At 36.7% G+C, this 27573-nt stretch overlaps 1 protein-coding gene across 3 annotated transcripts in view; it reads left to right on the top strand.

Annotated features, from left to right (window-relative positions):
• The window catches only part of AKT3 (AKT serine/threonine kinase 3), a 155714-nt gene that overhangs the window by 115796 nt on the left and 12345 nt on the right, over nucleotides 1-27573 (top strand). For all 3 annotated transcript variants that reach the window (XR_014618340.1, XM_084285180.1, XM_084285181.1), the window contains 4 exons: nucleotides 1303-1425; nucleotides 3094-3222; nucleotides 20243-20457; nucleotides 23137-23224. Coding sequence is in view for 2 of the 3 variants with exons in the window: in XM_084285180.1 (XP_084141306.1) it covers nucleotides 1303-1425; nucleotides 3094-3222; nucleotides 20243-20457; nucleotides 23137-23224 (555 nt within the window). In the remaining variant the exon portion in view is untranslated. The remainder of the gene's footprint in view (nucleotides 1-1302; nucleotides 1426-3093; nucleotides 3223-20242; nucleotides 20458-23136; nucleotides 23225-27573) is intronic.

The following is a 27573-nucleotide window of genomic DNA, read 5'->3' as shown; positions in this document are numbered from 1 at the left end:
AATCAAAAGTATATTAAACTATAGTTTCTGTGTGCTTCTGTGAAGTCTTAGGTTATAGAAGGATATACTGCCAAAAGGCTCAATTTAGTGGTAAGTTTGTTTAGCTTCAGAAACAATATACGTTTTTTGAAGTACTGCTGTCAGGAAAGGTGACTTTTACAAGTTTGTAGGACTGACTTTTTTTTTTTTTTTTTTTAGCGGAGAAATTTAAAAATACACAGTTATGGACACCCTTGTCTATAATGTACAAAATCATGTTTCCTGTATTTCTCTTTTGTTGCTCATTAGTTTTTGTGGTAAAATCAAAACCATCCTGACACGGAGTAAGGAAGGCCTGCTTGGTCTTAAGTAGATTATGGAAATATACTTACTAATCTGTTTAAAGACTTTCCTAAGCATTCTTAACACAGTAAATGCAACTATCAACTTTAGAGTGACTTTGAATTAAATGGACAAATCCTGCTTTCTTGCACATGTGTGTGTGTTTCATGTTTAGAGAGTGATGTTTTATCTGAGAAGACAATGATAACCCCGCAGAACTTTAGCATCATCTTAGGCTTTTCCATTGCAGATGATATTATTGAGAATACATAATGACTAATAATTTTCACTGAAAGACTTATGTTAAAGAATTGTTTGTGAAGTATTGTTAATTATGACGTATTGAAAAAGAGAGAAAAAAGAAAAACCAAAAAACAAGGAAATGTCTACGCTGTAGTAAAGAAATACAATAAATGCATAGGTTCCTTCTTATAAGCCCTAAGCAGATGTCTGTTTGCTTTTTCTAATGACTGTAATATCATTAGCATTATGAATTTGCTGTTTTTGTAAAATACCAGTTCACCTGTTCAGTCAAAGTCTGCTGAAGAACTAGACATCCTTACAGTGCAAAGAAAAGTTACTAAATTACTGAAAAACTTAAGGTGGAACCATCATATAGGTATTTTAATGATATTTCTCAATGGCTTAAAATAAAATTTTGAGGAAGTGGTGGAGGGAGAAGCACAGAATGCTGCTGCTGCATACTTTTTTTTCCTCCGGTAACTGAAGGTTAAATGAGTAGCAAACAGAATGCCTTAAACAAGATTGGTATATTGATTAAAACGCTGATTTAACAGCTCGCTTTCTCCCTTTGGAAACCTGGAAAAGATAAGCCAGCTGCTGTCTAAGAGTGCTGAGTGTCCACTGAGAGTATACTATCTATCATCACAATATGGTGATGAGAGGTGTTTTATGTTTGTGTTAATTTCCCCCACTAAATCAGTAATTATTACAATCCTGTCCCTGCTGTTTACCCTGCAGCTGTTTTTCCATTTGTCGAGAGAGCGGGTGTTCTCAGAGGACCGCACACGCTTCTATGGTGCAGAAATTGTCTCTGCTTTGGACTATCTGCATTCTGGGAAGATTGTGTACCGTGATCTCAAGGTAAAAAAGAAAAAAAAAAAAAGAAAAAAAAAGAAAAAAAAGTAATCAAAATTTTGTTTCTGCAGAGACTATTGGGACAAACACGAAGTAATTATAAAGTTGCACTATTCAGAGTTAATGGGGAAAAAAAATCTGTGTTCAGTTTAAAGTTCTAAGTACCTTTATACTGAAGGAATCAGTTTAATAGATACAGTAGTCTGTAGATGGATATATTGCTTGAGTTTTTCCTGAACACAAACAAACCAACAAAAACAGCATTCCTTAATGATACCAGTTGAAGGAGATTTAAACTTCCAAACTTTTTTTTTTTTTTCCTGTTAATTACAACTTTATTCAGGTTTCAACACAAACCTCAAATATGTTTCCCAGTGTCTCCAAATGAGGGAAATGGGGAATTGGGAAAATGTGACTACATTCTGTTTATCTCATCAAAGAACTATGTTTTGAGAACATTCCCAGAATAGTTCAATAGGAGAAGAATTTCAGCATTAATTTTAAAATTAATGTCTTTTGTATATTGGAAAAGATAATAGTGGAATGTAGTTTGTCTTAGATTTGTTTGTGTATGCAGTTATCTTACTTGCTCTCTTGCCTGAATTGCCTTTTATATGGTGCTGCAGACACACTATGGGCATGTTTTATGAAAAATAACCCCACTTTCAATAGAAACATTTTCTAACTTACATGGGAGGAACCTCTAATTTCCATGATGAGACCATTTTATTTTTGTGAAAAGCCTAATATATATTTTTTTTTTCTGTGGGAGATTGTGCCATTATACATTGTCACATTTTACGTGTGCACCAGTGGAGTTCATTCATGAACTCCCTTGTACAGGAACTGAAAACAATGAGGGTGTGGTAGGCAAGTTTTGCTCAGGGCAGTAGACAGAAAACAAGATACCGGATTGCATGTTGGTAGCAGAATCTGTCGCAATAACATGGAGTGCTGTGATCTCTTGGAAAAATATGCAGTTATCTGGCCAAGGAATGATATGATATGTCATGATTTTTTGTTTAAATTCCAAATAAGGAAAGAGTAATTTGAAAAACTTCTTTGCAAGTATACAAGAATTAATTTGCCTCAAGATTTTATTTTTACAATAGCCTCTCTATCCCCAGTTTTGTCTGTTATTAAAAAGACTATGGAAAATAAAGATATTTTAAGAATTTATTTTCAAAGAATGGGACATGGATATATAGTAACTGTTTGATGACAACACAGTAAGTAAAATACATTATGATAAATGAAGATCATGTATCAGCAAAGGAAACCTATGAAGTCTTACCAATTGATAGTCATGTTTGTGACCTTGAATTCCTTGATTTTATCTTGAGAATATTTAGAAAATTATTTTTCTTACTTTTTATGGAAGATGCGCCAAACTTGTGAATGAATATAACTTTAGAATGAAAGGCCATGCTTTGAATTACAAGTGATTTACTATTCTAAACTGTATTAAGTAGCATTAAGTAGTTATTTAAATTGTATAAGAGTAAACACTATTAAATGCTAGTATGTAATAGATGTTGATTTTTTTTTTGGTAAATTATAGACAAATTGAACCATAAGTTCATAGCTTTAAAAAAAAAAATAAAAAAAATGATGTAATGCATCAGCCTGTCCTCTTAAGAAATACTAAGGGAACTTTTTTTCCCCGACACACAGTTAGAAAATCTAATGTTGGATAAAGATGGACATATAAAGATTACAGATTTTGGACTTTGCAAAGAAGGAATCACAGACGCAGCAACTATGAAAACATTCTGTGGTACTCCAGAATACCTGGCACCTGAGGTATGATTTAGAATATACTCTTATAATGTGCTATGCAATGTTTATTTTTCATTTAATTTTAGACTGCAGTGTTTGTATGATGAAAACTGTTCATTGTAGTGAAGAGCTGACTGTCTGCCTGAATAATACTATACAGTTGTTATTCAGAATTTTATATGCTTGCTTTTAGTGATTTTAGTGATTGTATGTATACTGATGCTGTGCTCCTTAGTGTTTAAAAATGCCTTTAACACGCATTTTCCTTCTCATGTTTGCCTTTCTCTGTTAAAATTTTTATCTTCTGATGATTTCTTCAAAAATAATCTTCCATCTGTCAGTCACTTGGAACATATGATTTTACTTGACTGAGCTGTATAACTAGAGTTTATATAGTCTTAGTGGACCAGAGGGGGGGAAGAGGAAAGTATTGTTTGCTGGGTTTTATCTGAACTCCCCTGACTCAGGGAGAGAGTGTTGACATTTGAGATATTTCTGCTAAAAAGTTGAGTGTATCAATCCCTGAACTGGTTGAGGTAGGCACCAAGAACCAGCGATCTCCTAGTATGTATGCTGAAGTGCCATCCCAGATAGTACAGCTCCATCTTTACTATTAGCTAGTGCTTGGAGTGCAAAACATCACACTTCTTCAGGATTGCCAAAAAGATAGACACAAGGATGTTGTTTTGGTTCCCTTCATAACTCTGGTTTGGCCACTCCAGAATCTGCTGTGAAAGCTTGTCAGTCAAGTAATATGCTCCAATATTAGTGCTGACAGCTCTGCTACTGATGATGCCTATTGAAAAAAAAAGCCAGGGAAGCACACTGAGCATTGGGTTTTTGTCCTCCCTGGTTTCAGTTAACATGTACTGACTGTGGTGCTAGGAGAGGTCATTCTGCCTCTCCCCTGAGGCTGCGAAATTGCAGCATGGTATTAACACGAGAGGCAGCATTGTTTCTTAATGCCAAGGATTCTGTGGATCCTGAATAAGCCATTAGTTCCATTCTCATCTGTATTGAAGGATCAGGAATGGACACAGTACATACCTGATACACAACTTTCTATGTAACTTAAAGGACTTTACAGAGTTCTTCAGCCTGTAAGTTCTTTTTAAGAAGCATTCATCAAGGGATTCCCCACCTCTTGCAGCAACACAGTGCTACCAAAGTTTCCATCCAAAATCTTCTTTGAAGAAGAATATGCCTTAGTTTAAAGAGAGGGAATTAAGTGTCACTGATTCAGCATGGCTCTTCACGCTCCTGCTTTTGGGAATATTGAATCCTGAGCAGCAGTAAGAAACCCTGGAGCCTATTTGAGCAAGCTGGTTTAGATTGCCTTTGAATTCTCATTCTGAACCTTACAATTAAGGGATATGTAGGAAACAGGTAAACATCACCTTCAGGATACCATTGGCTGGATACGAAGATCTAAGAATGGACAGGTTTGAGGGTCTGAGAGTGTTCTGAAATGTCTTAAAGCAAATTTAAAGTCTCCTTCAGTTTTTGCTCAGGGAAGAAACTGAAACTGCTAATAGTTGCTTATGAGTTTAACATGGTATGTAGAATTAATGAAACCACCTTGCATCATAGCAAGATCTTTTGATACATTCTTTTTCTCTAACTATAAAGTAAGTATTGGCATTCTTAGGAGCCCCTAGCTTTCTGTCTCCATCTTCCTTAACTGTTTCAGCAGTGAAGAGAAATATGAGTAGTCATACTTTAACACTACAAGTTTGAAGAACTTAAATAATTTTGGTTAAGTGTGTTTGTTCATTTCAGCTGTCTAGTGAGTCATCGCCTGCTCTAGTTGTGAAGGCAAACTCACCCATGTTGGTCTCTTTTGCAGAACTCCATCTCACAGATTCCAAGGAAGACTTGGATGCGGATTGTTGTTCTCTTTGATGATGTCTGACAGCACCTTTGTGTTTAGTGCAGGGGCACTTGGAATTTATCTGAATTTGTAGATTCCAGAGCTATTCGTGTCCTGCTTTGAATCCTGGCTGCTTAAAAGAAGTTTCACTTCCACCTGTTTGGCATGGTACAGTGGCCACTCTTCTTGTGTTCCATACCCAGAATCTGTTCTAGAAGAGCACAAGGGATGATACTATCATCTCTGGCACAGACCACAGTTGTCATTGCCAGCTCTTATCCCCTCATTGTCTTCTTGTCAGCAGTCCTGAAAACTTTCTCAAAGATGCAAATATCCTGTTCAGTTGCTTCCATCTACTTTTCCATCTCTCACTTTTGGAAACGTTAGCTCTCTTCTATCAGACTAGACAAGATTTCAGTTATTGATGTAGCATGAGAAGATTCAACACCTTTATCAGCACATTCTTATTTGAAAGGGTGAAGTTAGCAGTAGAGGAACACCATTAGAAAAAATAAACCTTTCCCTTTGAACTCTCTGCTGCTGCAATAGCATTTACCAGTTGCTCATGTGAGACAATTGTGTCTATTTTCATACCTGGGAGATCTGACTGATAACTGGACCGTGATGAGACGGGGTGCTCCATCTTTTCATGGGCATGTGTCAGGGAAAGAACATGCAAAAATCACTTCTTGTAGGTCAGGCTACAGAAATCATTACCAGATGACAAACACTGTTTTTTTTTTTTTTTTTGTTTGTTTGTTTGTTTTTGACAAATTGCAGTTCATACGAACTTAATGTTACAGCTGGACTTTAATCCTTTTACTATGGTGAATTCCTGCTTGTTTATCCCAAGACAAATGGCAGCATATACTTATATCTTACTGGTCATGGTGTGTGTAAAGGCAGTACCCTTTCTTCACTAGCAAGGTATTCTCCAGTTATGTAGAGACTTACATTCAGCATCTGTACTTTTAATAATACCTTTTCATCCTCTATAACATTCAGAGATAGCCCAAGGTTCCCGTGTATCAGCCAGGAAGCAGTTGATTGACCCAGAAACTGTTGCACTGTCAAGAAACTACATCTAGTCTGAGAACTGATCTAATATTTTTGTTTATATGCACTCAGTGTTATGGATTCACTTGGTTTTCTGAATGCTTTGTGGACCATTGTTTGAGGCAGAGTCCTGCTTGCTGTCTTTTTGTGAAAGACAGACTGCAGTCACTTCAATGGGAAAAAATGAAGTAGCAAATCCTGTGTAAGGGGGCTTTCTTCTTACATGACCTTCTTGCAAGTGCACGTGTCCCAGTGGATCCATACAGAATTATTTTCCTTGGTGATTTCAGAATTGCTCTTAATCAGAAAGCAAGTGTACCTGTTGCTGTATTTTGCTTGGAAACCTTATGCCTCTGGGACTGTCCCATCCAGTGAGGAATATACTCTTTCATTTTACATTGATAAGACCTTTTATACAGGACCCCAAGACTGACTACTGATGTCTGGCAGAGCCAGAAGAATGTCCATGCGAGGATAAATGGATAGTGGATCACGGGAAAAAAACTTGTAATGAGATTGCCAGGCTGGAACCAGTTTTGCATCACTGGAGCTAGAATTACTTTTCTGGACAGTCAATGATTTATTGTTCATGACAACCACCTAGAAGTGTATGCATACCTTCACCAAGCACTGTGCTGTTACAGGGGTGTGCAGGGCTTCAAGCTAGGTGGCCTATGTGTACATTCCCTTCCCACTCTCCTCTCTTTGTCCTTCGCTGTTACTCAGCCCTGGTATTCTACAGTTCAAAGAAAACTAAAATAACATTGACTGTGCTTTGTCTTAGATAATCATGTACCAAGAATAAAAAGGGGTAGGTTATGAATGCATCCTCTAGGCAGAAAATGGTTACTACTGTCAAATAGCAGGGCTTAATATATTTACAGTACAGATGTATGTTTTGGTCACAGTTACTGAAGAACGAGTAACTTTTTATTTGTGAAATGGTATAGGCTTTTGAGAACAATTTGGTTATCTGATTAATAATGAAATTCTTCATTACAATTAAATTTCATTATCAGTTGAAAATCTTTTGCAGTTTTGTAGTGGCAAAGGCAGGACAGGACCGTCTGTGTTTTCCAAACAGTATCATTTGCTTAATAAAGAAAGAGTAAAACTGAGAAAGTACTTGTACTTGTAAACATACCTTTGAGACATTTAAAAGCAGTTCGGAATTTGATGGTTTACAGTTGATCATCAAGGATCAAAGACTTGTTAATAAAGATACAGACCTCTAGAGTCTACTTTCTTTAACAGAATATTCATGAAATTAAGCTACTTGGGCAGAGAAATAAAAGTTCTTGTAGCTCCAATCATGTATAAAGGTAATTTCTTATATGAGATTATACTTTCTGAGTTTCAGCTCAAGCCCTTAACAGCAAGTGTAACAGCAAACCCTTAGCAAGAGTAGGGCAGTCACTGTGGTACTAATTTTTGGTGTCATGGGAGATGTGAGATGAAATATCAGAAATTAATTTTGTATCTTTTCACTAACAAGAAATGGGATGTTTTGGCTATGAACAAGACTGTAAAAGACTTCCATGCTTATTCAAATGACTCATCGTAGATATTGATGCTTAATGATATTGGTGTGTTTCTCCATAACAGGAAAATGGTAGAACCTCGTTAAGTTTAATCAGTGTAGAAGCACAGAGTAGATAGATGAATACATTCCTGCAAGAACAGTAGTTTTTATTTAAAAAACAATCAATCAATCAAACAAACAAAACAGCAAGACCACTTTAATATAGTTTATGCAGTTTATGATCACTTAAAGCTATACAACAATAAATAAGACAAGAGTAGATTCATACTTTTGTCCATAGGCATAAAAAGGTCTGTATGCTTTATAGCTTGCTTTATAATAAAACCATTGGATGGTTACATTATGAATATGTATGAGATGAAAGAAATGTTAAGATACGTTACCTGAAACTTGTTTGGCTTCTTTATTTATTTATTTTTTTTTTTAAATCATATTTCTATTAGGAAAAGGAGTAAGAAAGCTCATACGTAATCAGTTATTTCCCTGAATGTTACCTCATAAAAATGAAAGGTAAAACTCTTCTATCAAGAAGCAACCACTGTCTTTCCTCACATTTCACTTAATTTCTTATTTACAGCTTTTACTTTTTGGAAGGATATGGCTTTGTTGTGTGAGTGAACCAGAATGTAGAACTTGGCCATTGAAGGTCAGTGGCTGAGTTTAAGCAATGGGAAGCATGGTGCCCTGTGTTGCAGGCACAATCTGAATCAGAGTAATTTGTCTTGCAGATTTTGTCATAGCAAGAAAAAACTTTTACCATGTTTTACGGTAATTGCAGTTGAATTTTTACGGAATGTTGTGGTGCATGCAGATTATATGGTGGCAGAGGCAGAAAAAGCATTTTGTCACCGCTGCAGCTATACATTTATTTCATTCTTTTAGCACTTGCTTATATTGGATCAGGCTACTTACCAAAGGCAGTCTGGTAAATTTTTGTACTGAGAATAAGATGATCTAGCACATAGCTTGTCTGATGCAAGCTGAAATTAACGGATGTAGGCAGAGAGGGAACCCCTAGAATGCAGTGAAACAGTCTAGCATGAAAATTGGTGTTTTAAGCTTCTGCAAAACCGTGTGTTAAAGATGGATTTTAACTCAGATAAAAGTAGTGATGTGAATATTACTGAAGAGCTCCTTCGGGTGTGGAGAAAAGCATGAGGGTGCTTGTTTGCACAGAATTTGATGAAGGTACCAACATCATGGGCAACAGAAAGGGCTGGGTACTCTGGTACCAATTGAGAGGGTTAGGTTAGGGTGAGAATGTAAAGAGATGGGCATGTTACACAACAGAGAAAATTAAGTTGCATGACTAATATAGCCAAAACTTTTTTTTTTTTTTAAGTTTTCTTTTTACTTTTTAAATGGGGGGAGAGGTGAATTTCAGTAAACTAAAGAAAAGAGTAATGAGGAAGGTTAACAGGAGAGAAGGGAGATTCAGGAAAGGAATCTAATGATCTCACTGGTAGGTTGCTTGGCCAGAAAACAAAGCTTGGAGATGAGAAGGTTTTTCTTACGGAAGAAAACATGGTTGTGGGCAAGAAGGAAAGCTTGAGCTAAACTAAAAACAATTATATTACTTTGTTAATTTTAACAGAAATTAATAGAATGTTTTGCAGAGAGACAGGAAAGGCAGTAGAAATTGATGAGCAAATTAAAATGGAAAGGAGCTAGCTGGGGAGCTGTTTGTCCAGGAACATAGAGGAACTGAAGAACAGGATGATTTTTGCCATGGCTTAAGCACTTTCCTTTTTATCTCCTTTTCCTTTAAATTTCATTTGAGTTTAAAGATAATGGAGGCATTTACGTAATGTGTTTTTTAAAATTCTCTGCAACTTTATATAAATAATAGGTATGTGCCATTATTTTCCATCTCTAGAACCCATGGATAATAAAGGTAAAAAGGGAAAAAAGGAATTTGTGGAAAATGGCATAAGTTAAGGTATGGCATCTGTTAAGATGTTGCTAGATGGCACCTGCATTCACAAGGCTTTAAGAACAGTGTGAATTTCAAGAGCTGGAACAGTGCTGTTAGGAGAAACAATGGAAAAGAGACTATTTTGTGCTCCACCTTCCATCATGCTGTAGAGAGCGAGTTCTCACTCATGTTGAGTTACCTCTGGTGAGCATTAATAAAGCCTACTTGTTGGTGGCTTTGGGGGTTTATCTGGGGGAGGGGATAGTTTCAGTTGCTAGTGAGATTCTTTTTATTTTCTTCACTCAATTCTTTTTTCAGGAAAGGATAAGGAGACAGTCCACCAAATTGTCTGTATCAGTACTAATGTATTTGTAATATTGTGCATAGTGGTTATGCTGAAACCTGAAGCCTGTAGTGGTGCTCTAGCAGGCTGGAAAGAATTTCATACATAAAATTTTCTTAAAGTGAGGTTATTTTTTTTTTTGGAAGGTAGGAGATAAATATGTTTCTTTAGCTTTATACTTTTTTTTTTTTTTTTCTCTTTTTCTAGTAAAATTTGATTAAGAAGGGCATTTTGTGCTTTGATGGCAATTTCCAATTACTTTGCACCTAGAAGCAGTGCCTGCTGTGTTGTTAAGAATGCATTCCATTTCTGTGCATTCCTACTCTTGTCTTAGCTTCTTTGCTCCTCCAGTGTTTCCATGAGATTTCATACACTCTTGTAATTATGGGAGTCCTTTATTCCTTGTCCCCTGGCAGCTTAGAAAGAAGACAGGTTGCGACTGTCCGGAAGTAAGCTTCTTGTAGCATCTTATCCGATGCCTCAGGCAACATTGTGCAGACAGACTCAGTCGAGATGGATGTGTGAACTCGTGTGGATGTATTTCTGGGTTTTGTTCCTGTCTTTGAATATAATCTTTTTAGTGCTGAGCTAATTATGTAGTCTCAGTTTTACTGTTGAGTTAGAGTACCTGATCAACTTTCCAACTGTAAAACAGTTTGAAAATCAAATGTAGCTTACATGCAAGACCCAACAAAATTAGAAGTGTTAAGTACGTTTTGGCAGTTCACTTTTATTATGCCCAGTCCTCAAATGTACCAGCAGACAATCATCTGAATGTTAGTTATTTTTCACATGCTTATGTGATCACACAAAAAGTACATGCTAAAAAGAAGCAGATGGTGACAGATGGGGAAGGTTGAATAAGGTGGTTTTGGAAACCTAGAAAAATGCACTTCTGTAATAGTGTAAAAATAAAAATTCTTTGATCGCCAAGTTAGAATGAACAAAATTGAGTGCCCCCCTTCCATTCTCCCCCCCAACCACCAAAAAGAAAAAAAAAAAAAAAAAAAAAGAGGGAAAAAAAAGAGAAAATCAACCAGCAAGCCCACAACACCCTCAAACTTTACTGATAGAAAGAAATGGAACCTACAAGTGTTCAATGTATATTTAGGAAAATATGTCATATGGTGGTGTTTTGTCTGAGGACAGAATATTAATTTTTATCAGCCAGAGACTTGAAAAGGTGGAAGTCGTGTTTTTTTCTTCCTTTGAAAATGATGCATTTGAGTCAATTGTTTTCCATGCTCAAAGAGTGCTGTCAGAAGAGTTGTACTTTGATGTCACCTATTTGTAGTGTTGCTTGTATATAGGCATGTCATACTTTTCCTGGGGACAGCTGTATAACTAGAGCTAATCTGTAACAGGCAGTATTACATATTTGTCATATAGGCAAATATAAGGCTGAGAAAGAAGAGAAGATATAATCAACGAAAAATAATATTGCTGTTTTGTCTGTGGATTGCTACATCCAGTAGACCTACCATTAGCATGAGGGTTTAACATTTGCTTATTCCCTTGCATTAGTTTAATGGAGTTTTAACATAAATATCTGTTATGTAAATAAATTAAAAAAAGATACCTTTAAAAAAATTTCAGTGGATGAAATGTATTTTTCTCGATAAATTAAAAAGTATTTGATCTGTTAATCTGATAAATACTTGCTAAGTCTTCTATCGACGCTGATGCCATCATTATTTTTTTTATTTTGATAATCAAGTCATACTTAACCTATAGCATGAGGTATTACTGCTTTGTAGTGACAGAGAACATTTTGCTTTTGGTCATTACCTTTTGCTTAAAACCAACCCCCCTCTAATTCTAAAAAGTGGTACTCGTTTTCCTGAAAGTATGTTTAATTTCTTCAGTACCAAAACACTTGAGTTACATTATATTCTGGTTCACTAATTTACTTTTGGCTTCAAAAGGATAGTTCAAGTTTATTTACTCTCTGTTTACCATATATAATCTGATTCTTAGTAGAGAAACAATAGAATTTATTTTACCTGTGGAAATGTGGTTTAGTGTTGGCGTGTGCTCTTGAACAGCTGTCTGTTTTATATTTGGCTACATTTCACTTCTGGGTGAAGACCAGTCGGGGGTGGGAGGAGAAAGAGCACGAATGCCTGAAAACAGTTTCCCTTCTGATTTATGGGGATTTTACAATGCGGAATTTTCTCCTTACACTGGAATTCCAAATACCAAATTGATTTTTATGTTGAAATGAAATGGAAATACAAAAAGTTGTTTTAACTTGAAATGCTAGTACCTCATGAAAATCTCAAATGTGGCCTTTTTTCTGTTTTGTTATCACATAGTATATTTTAGTGTACTGCATTGTCTCTTCTTACATGCCTAAGTCATCAGAAATGCTAGGAACTTGAATTTGAGCATTTTTGTCAGCTTGGCATTGCCAGCAGGGCCCCGAGGTGAACATGATGGAATATGGACAAGACACGGTATCCAGAGCAGAATATTTATTTATTTGTAATCACCAGCATCAAGATCAAAAGATGAGTGTATGAAAGCATTGCTCTGTTACACATAGAATGAGCTGCTGCAACAAGAGATAAATTGGTACAGGAGTTAGACTTTCACCTGAAACTGGATAACCAATGATGTAACATGATTTTGAATTTTCATGCAATCTAGTTAATCTCACCAGACACAAAAACTAATTGTCCACAAGCAATATCAGACATCTCAAGGGGAATGATGTAACAAATAAGCAAAAATAATAAAACAAACAAAAGACTAGAAAACAGATTAGCTCCATGTTGCCTACAAATAAACTGTTGTATTCAAACCAGGACTTAAAAGCACAGTGTGATTTTCTTACGAAAAACACGTTTTTGTGTAATACAAGTATGACAATTCTTATAAAGACTGTCTCAATAATATACTTGAAGCTTTTTTCATTAATTATCATTTAATCAATGCACACATTATTCCAATCTCAGCAAAAATTTGTGAGCAATGAAAAAAAACAAAAGCTGAATAAATTCTGTTTAACATGGGTAAAAATTCAAAATTATTCCAGCAAGAATGACAAACAACCAGAAAGATTTATAACAATATTATTATTATTTGTTATTTCTTACAAGTGTTGCATCTTATGCATGTTATGGACTCTGCTGCCAGTACAGTGACATTTAATAGAGATATTAACAGGTCTGCAGTTTTTCATAGAATGGAACCAATCTAGCAGAGTCATGAGAGAGAACTGCCACAGAATCATATGAACAGAGAATCGTCTAGGTTGGGAAAGACCTTTATGATGATTGAGTCCAACTATGAGCCTGACCTACTGAGTCCCATCACCAAAACACGTACCTTAGTGCCACCTCCACACATCTCCTGAATACCTCCAGGGATGGGGACTCCATGGCTTTCTTGGGCAGCCTGTTCCGATGCCTGACCACTGTCTCCCTGACGAAATTTTTCCTAATCTCCAACCTAAACCTCCCCTGAAGCAACTTGAGACCATTTCCTTGTGTCCTATCAGTTGTCACCTGAAAAAAGACACCACCACCCTCCTTTCTGCAACCTCAGGTAGCAAAAGTAGCTGCTGGAAAGGCAGTTGTAGAGAGCAATGAAGTTTCCCCATAGGCTCCTTTTCTCCAGACCAAACAGTTATTTCACTATCTCTGGTTTTTGGTTGGTTGGTTGCTTTGGTTTGGTTTAGTTTGGTTGTATGTATTGAATAGGTTTTACTTTGGGGGGGGGTCTTTTTAGTGTGTTTTGATATATTATTTTTGATTGCTGGGTTTAAACTGGTGTCTTAACAGTTCTTTGTTAGAATACTTTTTTTGATGTGCAATAGCTTAATTCCTTTTTTTTTTTTTTTTTTTTTTAACTCTATTTAAATTCTGTTGCAGGTTCAGTCCCTTCTAGAAGGTTGAACACTATTAGTATTGCATGCTTTTTGCTCTAGGAGGCATTGCTTAATTGCTTGGTATATATTTATACCAAGACATAAAATTTCTGACACAGCCCAACATGTGCCTGTGAATGAAAAAATTTAGTTTGCTATTTATTTTAAGGAGAGGCTAGGAGAGGCTAGGTAGGATGTAGGAAATCTGTAGAACAAGAATGTATTAGGGAGATTGTCTGTATAATGACCAGAAGTAAAACAGAAGTGCAAGCCAGATAAAGAATAGAAAAAAATGATCTGCAAAACTTACAGCAGTATTGGAAAACTTTTTTCCTTTATTCAATTCTCAGATATCCATTTCCAATGATATCTAAAACCTTGACAATTTGTCTTTTCAGCTCTGTAACACAAGCAATAAGTATCCATTTAAGCAATGCTTTCCCTGTTCATAAGAAGATGCAGTGACAGTAACTAAATTTGTATAATGTTCGGCAAACATACCCTTTTCTAGGGAGAATTTTAATACATTTAGGATAAACATCTGTTTCTATTTAAAAAAAAAAAAGTGTATAACCTCAGTTCATTAGTGTTAGGTCATAAACTTTCTCTTTGTTGCAGTAGCTACTGCAATTGCTAGAAAGTTCTAGCAAATACACTTTATAACTTTTGTTGAATAATATGTGGATGAATATTTGTTAGCAGACCAACACCTGCAGCAATAAAAATGTGTGAAGGGTTACCAGGAACGCTTATGGAACATACACTCCACCTGAACTGTAAGGTTAATTGAAAACAGTTTTTTCCCCTTAAATTAACAGTACATTGGTGTATCCAAGTTCTCAGTTTTCTATCACAACATAGGTGTGCAGACAGTTTGTTTAGATGTTTAAATCTTTTCCCATCTGTTCTGTCGAATTTATTGATTGAGCAAGCTATTTGTTTGTAATGTCCTATTGGAGTCTATATATAATGTATTAAGAGTAACCATAACTAGGTAAATATGCAATTTTTTTCCCGATAAGTTGCCTTAATTATCTAGCAGAAAGTACCAAAATGAGATTTTGAAGCTGTTCTTTTAAAAATGAAACCCATTTGTAGAAGATCAACAACAAATTATATGAAGCCTTCCATTTGCAATGCTATTGCTATATTTGTCAGTTTGTAGAGTCTAGAAGTTGTAGCAACTAATTAATGTTTAGTGGTCTGTTGGAAGTATAGTTCTTGATTGTGTGAATTTTTGGTGTGCAACCAAAAAATATTCCAGAAGTTGCTTATCAGAGATGTATTCTTTCAAGAAAATGCAGTACAAATAAAGTTAAGGGTTTTTCTATATTCATCTCAGTTTGTGATTATTGACATATCAGAGAATCCTAGTTTCACTGAAGTCAAGGGGAGAAAAAAAAAGACTGACTTTAGATGATCATAGGTTTCATATAGGCTGCCAACCTTCCTTTTTTTTTTTTTTTTCCTCCACAAAATCATGCGCATTGCATGTGTTTATGTTGGCTTATCTTTTTTCTGATTCATTTAACTGCCTGGTTTCTAAGTCTCTGTCCCAAACCTTTGTAAATAAGAGTTTGCAGATGTATCTACAAACAGTTGTGACAGGCCAGAAAACTTTTGGCTCTAGCTACTTAAGGTAGAATTTTGAGTTTTGTTTAGAGGGTTTGATGGTCTTTGCTCTGTTTACGTAGCACTATCTCATACATCCTTGGCCATTTTTTACTGTCTTATACCAGCAACTCTGAAGGGTGTAGACACCCTTCAAGAGAGTAGAATCTCTGGTGAATGCTTACTTTTCACTTTTTACAGTTTTTTTTATTTTTTATTTCCCCTGCTATTCCAGTAAGTTTTAGAGAGAGCTGGGAGCAGTGTTCTGAAGCATGAGAAACTGTGGCATGGACTACTGCTGCTGTCCAGCTTTCTTTGAAACGTATATATGTGTGTGTGTGTGTGTATAGAGATGTAATACTTCTTATATATAGCTCCTGACTAATGAAACAAGTACTGTTTTAGCTAGTGTTGAGATTTTAATGTAAAACAAGCATAAGAGCTGTGCTTTGTTGCCTTCTGTGCACAATACAAATGAAGTTATAAGGTAAATAAATAGCTTTCCCTTAGCTGAAACTATAATATTGTCCAGTGCATCTAAAAGATCCATAAAAGCACTAAAGTACCTGCATATGCCTGGAAGCAGATGCCTGACTAATGTTTCTTGGTTGTTACAAAGTGTGTATGTTATTTAACCTCCTGCATGTTTATCTAAAACTGGAGAAACACAAACTTTAGTAGCACCTGTGCAGCTTTTTAAAAGCATCCATATAAATCCAGGCTATGTCCTCTTATTACAGATGTAAGTTTTAAAGCAGCATCAATGCGCATAAAAATGGCAATGGTTTCAGTGCAGCAATTAGTTTTTGCCCACTTTGGAGCCCTTTCGTACTGCTAGAGTGCTTTAGAGAAATACAGGTTGGGAAGATAATCAGGCCCTTCATCTTGCCATTAAGTGAGAATGGCTGCTGCAGCTGTCTGTGTGCAGGAATAGCTGGGAGAGTCTCTGTAACTGCTGTGGTGAGGACTGTGGGTGGAGTGTAACAAGCATTTCTTTCGGTGGCAATTCCATGTTCCACACCACCTGCCCTGGGGTTTCCACTTCTGCCTTCTCACTTGTGCTACTACAGCTGTTCAAGTAATTATTTAGTGACTTAGGCCCAAAGACTTGATTCAGGTTGAATAACCCAGGGTGAAACACTTCTTTTCTTTTTCTTAGTACTGGTCTACTCTCTGACGTAGTGTTGCATACTTTTAGCAAGATAAGTGAAGTTGTGGTGAGGGAAGAGAAATGAGAGCGTGCATGAGGCTGGTGCTGCCTCTGGAAGAACCAGTCACTGAGCTAGAGCCCTTAAAACAAACAGTAAGATTCTGTAATAAAAGTAATAGAAGTGATGGTCGCTTCTTGTATTTTATTTCTCATAATCTATGGCATCATCCAAACTGAACATCACTCAGCAGACCTCCTGTGTTACTTGACACTGGGAAGTCACTGGTACAGTGCTGGATGTGAGGTGTAAAATAGGGATGAGTGACAATGAACGTTATCCAGGCACTGAAATCACATCACACTGGAGCTCTCATCTCCTAAAACCTCCACTAGATCTTGATGAGGTGGCTTGGAATTTTCATACCTTATGTGTAATGGTAGAAGAGGCAGATGAAGGAAGAGAAGTTGTATACTTGAATGATTTGACCATTTTAATCTGGGGGAAGAAAGCATATAAACTTCATCTGTACATGAAAATACACCTGACTGGAGTATGTACTCAGTATAGCTGCTCTGTCTGTAGTTTATGAGTTCCATGTGATCCTTCTGTTTGATACCTTTAGAAAACAACATATTGGTTTGTAACAAGTATCAGAGTGGATGAGCATGTGCCTTTTATTATAGTTTTGGTGGTCCTGCTGTCTACCCTGCTGCAACTGTGAAGGAAGTGGGTTGTTAGGATAGTGCATTGTCTTAAAGACAGATTTGTGTGCCCTTACAGGGGAACAGGAATTGGATGGAGATGATGGAGGTTGCTTTAGAGGGCAGTGTACAAAGTCTGAGACCAAAATTTCTGCTGAGGCTGGCCAGGTGCTTAGACTGGCACCCCCTGTATACAAGAGTACCCCACATATACTGGAGGAGAGCAATAGCTGTTCGCCAGCCCTCACAACCTCAGGAGACATTTCTAAAAGCAGGCATCTGCCTCCTGATATGCAAAAGTTTTAATTACTCACAGGTACAGAGTATGCAACTGTGTCATGTTTGTTTAGCACTGGGCTGAAGCTTTCTTGTCCTGTGTTCAGTGTAATTAAAACCAAATCCCTAAACTCGAAGAATTGTTTGAAAAGGACCCTGTAATGCTATAGACGTGTGCATATAGACACGTTCTTGTGCCTACTGTAATTGTATAGATTTCATCATAGGAGCTGTTGGACTCCAACACTTTCATTGATTTCTCACAGTCCAGAAATCCTGGGATTTCTTAGCACCATGAGGAATAGAAATGTCCTAAAGAAAATAGTTGTGTGTATTTACTGTGAAAACATTAAGCGCCATTTTATTCCATTTATATTAAAATAAATTGAGATGCAGTTTCCTTTATTTACACTGTTTTCAGGCTGTTTTCCTTTTGCCTAAACGAAACCCTTTTGATGCTCTTGCTTGTCTGGCTGGCTGTAAACCAGGTATTTAAACAAAAATAAAGAGTTGCCAGTTTTGCCAGCTGGGGATGAGAACCCGGCTGGTGATATGCGGGTTCGGGAGGCAGTTAATCCAGCTTTTATGCTTTTTTATGATTTTATGTAAAAAGAGGTTAAAAATCACATTTGGCTCTTTCTTTGTACCACTGTTTTGTTGCTGTTGTGGGAATGCAGCAAAAGGTTGCTCATACTTTTTATTATTATTAGGTAAAGTCCTGCATAAATTAGGTAAAGCCCCAGATACAGTTTGCTTTAGCTGTTGGGCATGTGATTTGTCTTGCTCAGAGAATGAAATGTTTTATGTTCCTGTTGCCTTCTTTTGTAAATTGTATGTGCAAAACACACCTCAGCTTGCTTGTAAAAAGAATCTACCACTGCCTCACAATTTTACGTATTTTAGTAACTTCAAAAGAAAAAAATAGCTAATGGTACAAATAGGAGAAATAATAACAGTGGTAACACATGTATCAGAAAAAATATATAATGCTTTTATTCTGTGGCAGAAGAAATGGTGATTTAAAGACCCAGTGACACAGATTTCATATAATTTTTTTCAGCAAATAGCTTGCAGTATTCTGAAACTCATAGAATGTTTAATTATTTTTAAAATGCAGGAGTTATTTTAGTTGGTTTTGTCATATGTACTTATTCAGATAATTTGTTGTGTTTTACACTTCCCAAAATTTCACCCTCTATTTAGAAATATCAATGATGTAACGAGTCTGTGTGTTTTGGCACAGTTGTAAATAGTATGTGTTAATGTGTTAATATTTATGATTTTTTAATCATATATACACAAGAGGGATTTGCAATACACTTCTTTTCATCATGTTTCTACTACGTATCCTTAAGGACAGTGAAAACTAGGAATATGAATGCATTAATTACCGTGGGATTGTCAAAATTGCCGTACTGAATCAGATGTATGTTCTACTAATAGCACGTAGGAGATACTTCAGAGCAGGACTTGGATTCACTGTGGAAGAAAAAGGAGAGGCAGATAAATGAGCTCTACACCCCATATTAGGACTGGCTGGTGCAGTGCGCATGTCCTCATATGATACGATGTGGTCATGGCCACTTGGTGTCCCCCGATAGGTGAGGTCTGTGTCTGCCCTTGCTTCACAGAAAACTATTGGAAGTATTCTTATGCTTTTTAGAGAGTCACAATATAATATACTCATGGAAAAAGTTTATTTCTGATCTTCTAGAGTTTGCCTTATTCCTTGAAGCCTGAAGGTGTTACTACACATCACCAGGCTTTCTCTAGCATGTATCTTAATGACAGTTTCTGTGTGTCTTCCTGTTTGAATCGGGGTAAGCTCTTGGTCGTTTTTGTTGTCTGCAATGGTGTGTTGCAAAAGGCATTTGTTTTCTGTGGATTAGTTTATGTTTTTTAATCAGTCGTGTATGCTGCTTTTCAGAAGCTGCCTTTTAGTGATACAGAAACCACGGAATATTCTTTAATTCTTTATAGAGTTCATCTATATTAGGTGCATTTCTTTGGTCTTTCTTTCTGCTCATTATTTACATCTAATTTCTTGTTTTAAGGTTTTTGCCTCTTTAAAATACATTTCTACAGCAAATACTGGCAATTTAGGCACACACCATTGTAGTGCCCTCTGTTACCATTTATGAACTTCTAATTTTTACGACTTTTGAGTGAAAGGGTGTGATCACCTAGTAATGCACAGAAATCTGAACTATGTATGTATACATACAGTAACCTTTAGTTTCCTTATCCCTTATACAGACTCATTCTGAGTCTATGCTGTTGTTATGTTGCTTCTATTTCTGTAATTCAGTATAAAGAGGTCAAGAGATACTGTTTAGATTCCTTATTGCGATTCTCTAGAGCTCCTGAGAGGAGGACTGTGGAGTAACTGTTTTTAAGATAAGACACACAAAATTGGAGGCATTATCATATTAACAAATGATATAAGCATTATATTTCTGTGATCATATCATATAAACATACAGTATCGTGGTAAACATAATATTGTATAAATGTTGCCGTACTTCTATGCACTAGTACAGTTCAGCTGTTTCGGACTACTTCATGGAACATAATGAACCTTATTGCATGGTATAGAAGAAAACACATTCATATAGAGATGCATTGAATAGACTGAAATTATCATGCCTGAAGTAGTGCGTGTATTAGTGTACACGTGTATTACAGTTGGCTTTGATTTCTGTCGTAGGTGTTGGAAGATAATGACTATGGTCGCGCAGTGGACTGGTGGGGATTAGGTGTTGTCATGTATGAAATGATGTGCGGAAGATTACCGTTCTACAACCAAGATCATGAGAAACTATTTGAACTGATACTAATGGAAGACATAAAATTTCCTCGAACTTTATCTGCAGATGCAAAATCATTACTTTCAGGCCTACTGATAAAAGATCCAAATAAGCGGTAAGTAAAATTACTTAGGTATACAGTGATAGTAAATACTCTGATTATAATGGGTAATGTAGGCCAGTGGTGCCTGGTCTTCCTGACTGAAGGATCTTTCAGTCATAGGAAAGGGCCATACACAGCCAGACAGAGTTCCACACAGCCTCAGAGTTCCACTTTTTCAATGCAGCAATAATATACAACAGTGAGTTTAACAAGCAAAAGGAGAAAAGGGATGTGGAAGAGAATACTTTTTTAATCCTTCACAACAAAGTCAGATCTTTTCAGGTTTAGATTTTGTACTGGAACAAAGGGAGTGCTCTAGATTGCTTTTCAGAATATGAATTAGCCCTGAGTTGGCTATAATGCTTAATGGGAATAAACCACTTTTTCTTGGAAGTGATCATGCCTGAAGACATGTAAAAGCTGCCACAGCTAAGTTTTATTAAAGCACGTAAAAAGAAGACGTATTAGATCATGTAAACTATAAACTTGTTAGATAATACATCTTATGTGTGAGATGTAAGTTGTTTGGAAGCAAGCATCACCCAGCTGCTGCCTACACCTCTTTGTTGTGGGCTTTTTCCTGGAAGATTGTTGTCTAGGTGATCTATTTTCCAGTGCCTCCTGCACTGGGCCAGCAGTGTCCAGTCCCTCTGGTTCCAAAACAAATCTCTGTCTCTGTAAATGAGTGAGATTTGTCTCTTTTTCCCAGTCTTCCTGGTCTTCTTGGTCCCTTAGGCTGCAGGCATTCTTCTGTGTGTCCTTCTCACTTCTCTAGTCCTCCTTCATCCTCAGTTTGTACTCAAGTTTTCGGTAGCAGGCTTATGCTTGCTGGCACTCAGGGCAGGACCAGTCACCATGTACCTCTGAGGGACTCAGCTGCACTGAGCTTGGTGTAGCAGCCAGGACAGTACAAGAATTCAGCCTTTCCATTGCTGCCCATCAATATCTGTTTTAACTAAATTTACTCCATGTACTAAAAGCAAATTGTGACCAGCCAAATAAATACATGGAAAGTAAAGTAAAAATTTATCTCTGTAGTAATTCCTAGTGCATTTTAACCTCCAAACAATTTGAGCCATCAAACATATTAACCTTTAGAATTTTAGATACTTCCCTGTAATTAATCTTTGAAGACAATAGTGTTTATTACAGACTTATATTTACAAGCTTATTCATATCCAAGTTCCGGTGCTAGCTACTGATAAATAGGGTAGGAGCACAAAGGTTAACCGCAGCACAGCTTTTCTCTGAGCAGCTGGATGGGAAGATACTGAGAGAAGTCTGGAGACTGCAGATTTGGATGCTTAGTGGAGATGTAGCAAATTTTGTAATGGATAGCTGAGAAACAAAGAAAAATACTGCATGGAAATGAGAATAACTTCATACCCAGGCACTACAGGACTGAGGTAGTTGTCCAGAATGCTTCTGTAATTTTGCAAATTATTGTTCTTTGCTATAAATGCATTAGAGAGGAATTTATCTTAAAAGGTTGCTTTAAAAACTTTCTTTATATCTTTAGCAATTCATTTTAATGAAACACAAACTGCCTGTGTCATTCTCCTTGTTAGTATTTAACAATTATGGGCTGTTTGTTCACTTAAGATTTTTTTTTTTTTTTTTTTTCGTGTTGCAACTTCTTTCAGTTAGACCATAGGATAGCTGGACTTGGGAAGAAGTTAGATGAAAGTTGAGCAGTCCTGAAGTCCAACAACTGTTGAAAGGGGGCAGAGGTTCCTTCCCCTGGATGTGTGGCTCTATCTCCACCAACAACAGCTTAAGGGAGCTCACTGAATGTTTTTGAGTCAAATTTGATTTGCTAAAGCAACAACAACAACAAAAAAAAGCCAGTTCGTTCTTGTTTTCTTGTTGTAGGGTTTGTTTTTTTCCACATTAGCGAGCTGACTCAGCTCTCGGACTCCAGTGAGTATTGTGATCAAAACGATGCTGTAGTTGGAAGTGAGAGGGGAGAGGTATGGGCAGGTGTGGGACCCTCCTCTTTTGGCAGCAGTGACTGCTTACATGAGCTCAAATCACCCCGTGCAAGTTCTCTCAAAGTACGTGGAATTCACCTCCTAAGATGATTTGCCAGAGTCTGGCTTTGGCAAGCTATGGGCCACAGTGAATATTGTGGTTATTTACAATGGCCTTTAAATAACCTTCTCAGCAGGCCTACAATTTATTAATTTATACTAATTGACTCAGATTGAGACTATTTTATGGTAATTGGTTAATTGTTACAGCACCCAGATGCAACAGCAGCGAACACTGTATAAAAATGATGTGTGAATCATTACTGATTCAGTGCTTGGCACCTCCCTGGCAAAATTTTGTGTCAGTGCTGTTAGGTTGGTTATGGTTTTTAATAGTGCCAGAACTTCAGTTGGTCTTTCAAGAAAACTAAAGTTAATTATGTCTTTTAAATGAGTGGTTTATTAAAAACCGATTGTGGACAGTAATGAACACCGTAATTGGAATAATCAAATAGAACAGAATATGGTTTGGACAATTCTGTTACTGCTTTTTATCTTGATATCACCTGAATTCATATTAAACAAGTGAGAATTTCATATTAAATAGGTCAGAGTTGTTCCTGGATATTCAGAAGTTGTCATTTTTCTAACAATTAAAGCAATTTAATTTCCTTTTAAGAGAAATGATTGTTTAATATAATTTTTTAAATTCTCTCTTTAGACTTGGTGGAGGCCCAGATGATGCAAAAGAAATCATGCGTCATAGTTTCTTTGCTGGAGTAAACTGGCAAGATGTATATGATAAAAAGGTATGTTTTTATATGACATTGAATAATCTGGCTTCTGTTAGATTGTTTCAACTGATAAGTCATAGAACCGTTGCTCTTTGGAACCACGTTTTTCTTTGCAACTTTTCATGTTAATACATGCAAATAATTATTCTGAACTAGGTGAACTTACTTAATCTTCCATTTTTCAATTTGCCACTGGACCAAAAATAAATTTTGCAAACCAAACTAAACTCAGCAAAGACTTTTCTTTTGTTATGGTAACGTCCATTTTTTTCCTTTACTTTTTTTATTCCTGGTTGTTCAAGAGAAAAGTAGGTGTATGAATCAAGAAAATGTTAAAAAATAAAAAATAAAAAATCCTGAATTTTATTTCTGCCTTTTATTGAAATATTGATTTTTTTTTGAAATTTTATAATGGGGAGATTGAAAGCAAAAATCTACTTTCTGATTATTTATGTTTAAGTAGATATTTTTTTCAAACTAATTTTTAGAGAAGTATATAGGAAAATTAAAACAGCATTATACTTCTGAGCCAAAACAGCTTGTGGAGAAAGAGAGTACTGGGAATTGGATTTGAACAGTTTTGTCTAAACGCAGTCCTGTTCCCGTAATGATCAACACTTAGGGAATGATTTTAGAAAATGAATTTATCTTACTAAGTAGTGAAACTCAGTTTGACTTAAGTTGTTTTTATATACATAAGCTGATTTTATCTCAGTACTTGTGTAAGAAGTTTCTTGTTGCTATAAAACCCTTCTATTTTGATGAAGTCTTTTTTCTGTGCTTTTTTTTCCAACTGTTATATATTGTTAATCTGCCAGTTGAGCTGCGTAATTTTAAAATTTTTCTCCTCTTTTGCTTTGTTCAAAAAAAAGGAAAATGGAAGACATACGAATGAGCAGAATATGTTTATGCTCCAATGTCAATGCTACAAACTGTTTTTTCAGTTGTTGTTGAACTGGGATTTTAAAAATGTGTGGTTGTTGGTGTGGTATTTCTCTGACAAATACCAGAATTGAAATGCGAACCTTATATTATGATACAAAATATGGTACTCTCTGAAGTTACTTGATACAAGTGTGATTTTTCCCTGGCAGTATCATGATGTTTCAAGAACCTTGAAAATAAATAATCAGGACAAGTATATTGATTAGGTTACTGGTTGGTTGTGTAAGGACATTGTAGAGAAATATTTGAGGATAAAATCTGAAAATGGAAGTTGAGGACCTGGAATTGGTTGGATTGACACGTGCTATGATTGAATGAGAAAGAAAAAACTGTTACATTACTCTTCCTCTGTTGAGAAAGATTTCGTAATTGTTTTGCATTAGAAACTGAGTTCTCAATTCTACACTGTGTTCAACATCAAATTCAGTTAAGAAAATATATATACTCTTAACTTAAAAGCATGTGCTTCAAATCTTTCCAAATCAACATGGCAAGTGCTTTACAGTCATGATCTTATTCTGAGCAATTAAAATAAATGGAGGTATTTTGCTTCTACATAAACGTAGGTATTATGTATGCCTTTATGCTCGTGGAGGTGGATATGGCTTATTGGAGTGTTATAACTGGAGAAATTGCAGTCACTCTTTGTTTACTCTGTCCACTGCTGCTTTGAGAAACTAAATTTGCTAGTAAAAAATGAATTGGATTTCCTCAGTTAACTACAAGGACCACAGGAATTATTTTTGTGCAGTATTGGCATACAATGTGTTCTTTATGGGTAAAATAGCTCATTAAAACTACTTCTGACAGTACATTTTTCTGTTTAATTCAAAGATAGTTTTATTGCTATTATGAAGCCATTTGTCTGGTTGGTTGAGGTGTCCAGTCATTCCTCCCGTGCACGCACTGTCTTACCAGTTCTGAAGTATGCAGAGTGGAAGACTGTGCTCGGAAATGTAAACTTCAAGCATAATAATAAGCTTAATGAACTTTAACTGAGCATTTTTATTACAATGCTTATGTGAATATTTTTGAGATTTTGGTGTGTGATACAATTTCTAAAATAACTCAGGAGTATGCATCAAACACATTTGATTTTCAAATAGCTTTATCCTTTATGCTTGTTTCTCTGTTGCTGTTTATTATTAGTAGTAGGGTCACTTGATTAAATTTATAGTTGATATAATTATTTGCATAGTAAAAGTATTTCACAGTATTCTTGTTTGAGGTTTATGCACCATGAAACTGTAATTTTCTGGCTGCATTTCAGGCATGTGTTTCTCTTAGTAACGAAAGAACTGAAGTTCACATTCAGAGTAATGGAAACCAAAAAATCATGTGGATTTCAAGTAGTTTCTGGGGAATGGTCTTGTGCATGTGCATGCTGTGCTGTTGTGCCACTGATTTTATCATTTTTACTCAAGATTAAGGACATCACTGTACTTACAAGGGTGTCTCTTTACTGGTGTGATTAGAGACAGAATTCTCTGTCTGTAAACTTGGAGTGTTTCATGCAACGAACAGCAGCTCTGTCAGGTCAAATGGATCCAAATGGTCAAACAGAATTATTAGCTCTCTGATACTGCTAACTAATTCAACTAATTTGGTACTTCACAATGATAATAAAATGTTGCATGGTACACTGGAGCAGAGAAGGTCGTTGCCTTTAAATGAAAAATGTATAGTACTTAGCATTTGCGATCAGATGTGTTTATTTTTGGCAGAAAAATCATGAGGGCATATGAAAGAGAGCAATCTGTGCCAGGTTCTTCCTGTGATCAGCTCAACCCTGATGAGTTTTCATCTCTGTGCATGAGTATGAGAAATTGAATAGTTTGGCAAACTCTGAAGACTTCAAAAGCCCGTATACTTCTAAATAAATTATTTGTTTTATTTTTAGCTAGAATCAGGAAGCTTTTTGACATTTCTCTGTTACTCATTTAAGAACAGTTTTAGAGTATTTTTATTTGGGTTGCAAAAATATTCTAAAATTGTCAGATGTTCTGTCTAGGATCTTTCACTGAACAAAAAACACATGGGCATTAATTTAAAGGTAGGAATTTGGGTATGTCTTCAGGCATGCAGCTTGAAGCACTCGGGTAGCCTCATGTTAGAGGAGATCCAGACCTTTTAGCGAATTCTGGGTTTCCTTCTGCATGTAATCTGGATGAAAAAAGGAGGAAGCTATGCAGGAATTTGGGCTGAGTTGCATATATCATCTGATTTCTGCTAGTGTCTCTGGTTATTCCTGGAGCAAATTTCTTTGTTAGTACTGGGAGAGGAGTAGGGGCAAGTGGCAGCAGTGGTTGCAGCTGAGGTGCCCAACCTCGCTGAAGACTGATGGAGCAGTGCTGCCAAAGGCACCTCTCTTACAGCAGCATGAGGTCGGACAGCTGCACAAAGCTGTTCCTTATCCTCCAGCTGTGACGGCTTTTGCTTTACTTAAGGCACAACCACAACAGATGATGAAATCCCATGATTAAAGCTCAGGTCTGGCAAAATCTGCGACATAACTACAATACTGAATACGTATTTAAGTGCTTTCGTGTATCAGATTTTAAGGGAAGGGGCAGGAGGGAAATATGAAAATGCCAACATCTGGTTCTAAGCAGTTGCTGTTTGAGTCGTACTATTTTGGCACCATTACGTGCTGTGTAATAAAGCCTGTAGAAATGACCCTTGTTGCTTGCTTTTGTGTTGTTGCCATGCAAAGTAGTAAAAAGATCAGAAAGCTGCTAACCAGTCTGATCTTTTCATTGTGTTTCCAGTGATACTATAAACTGTACGTGCACAGCTAGTGATTGATTACCACCCCTTTGCCCAGCTGCTTGAATTTACAAAGAGGAGAGTATAACATAAGGGTGTCTGATCCTTAAACAAGCCATTGCTGCTGTAGCCCTAAGGCTCGTGACTTCCCTCTGCCTTATCAGCTGCTGGAAAAACTGGGTTCAACTGTGGGCAACCCGCCCGATGATGTGGTGTGTCCCCCTGCACTAAAACCCCAGATCTGCCTCCTCCAGGCTGTCTGAGACCACCTCCAACCCCACAGCACATATGGTTGGTTTCCTACCAGGGCTTGTAGGCTATTCCTGGTTCCCTGCTGTCCTTTGACTTGGCCACCCACATGGGGCAGAGGAGCCAGTCCCCATGGCAGTACTTGCTAAGCAGCGTGATGCTCAGCTCCGGTCACTGTCTTGCCCTCAGTGGAAACCAGTTTGGGAGTAGGATGCAGCTGGGGATGGCTCTTCTCTTCAGTGAGCTCAACTCAGTAATTTTGTGGTCTTTGTCTTTGCTCCATCGTGGTGCATTTGCCCAACCATTCAGAATTTATTAGGGAAGGACGTACAGACTGACAGAGTGCTCATCAGCTCCTTTTTCCTTTGGTAACTGAGCTAGCGTCAGAAAAAGGACACAGGGTA

Source organism: Netta rufina (genome assembly GCF_964035555.1).
Source record: "Netta rufina genome assembly, chromosome: 3".
In the NCBI taxonomy this organism is placed as follows: Eukaryota; Metazoa; Chordata; class Aves; order Anseriformes; family Anatidae; genus Netta; species Netta rufina.
Note: the sequence above shows the minus strand (reverse complement) of the source record. Positions and strands in the feature narration are given on the sequence as shown.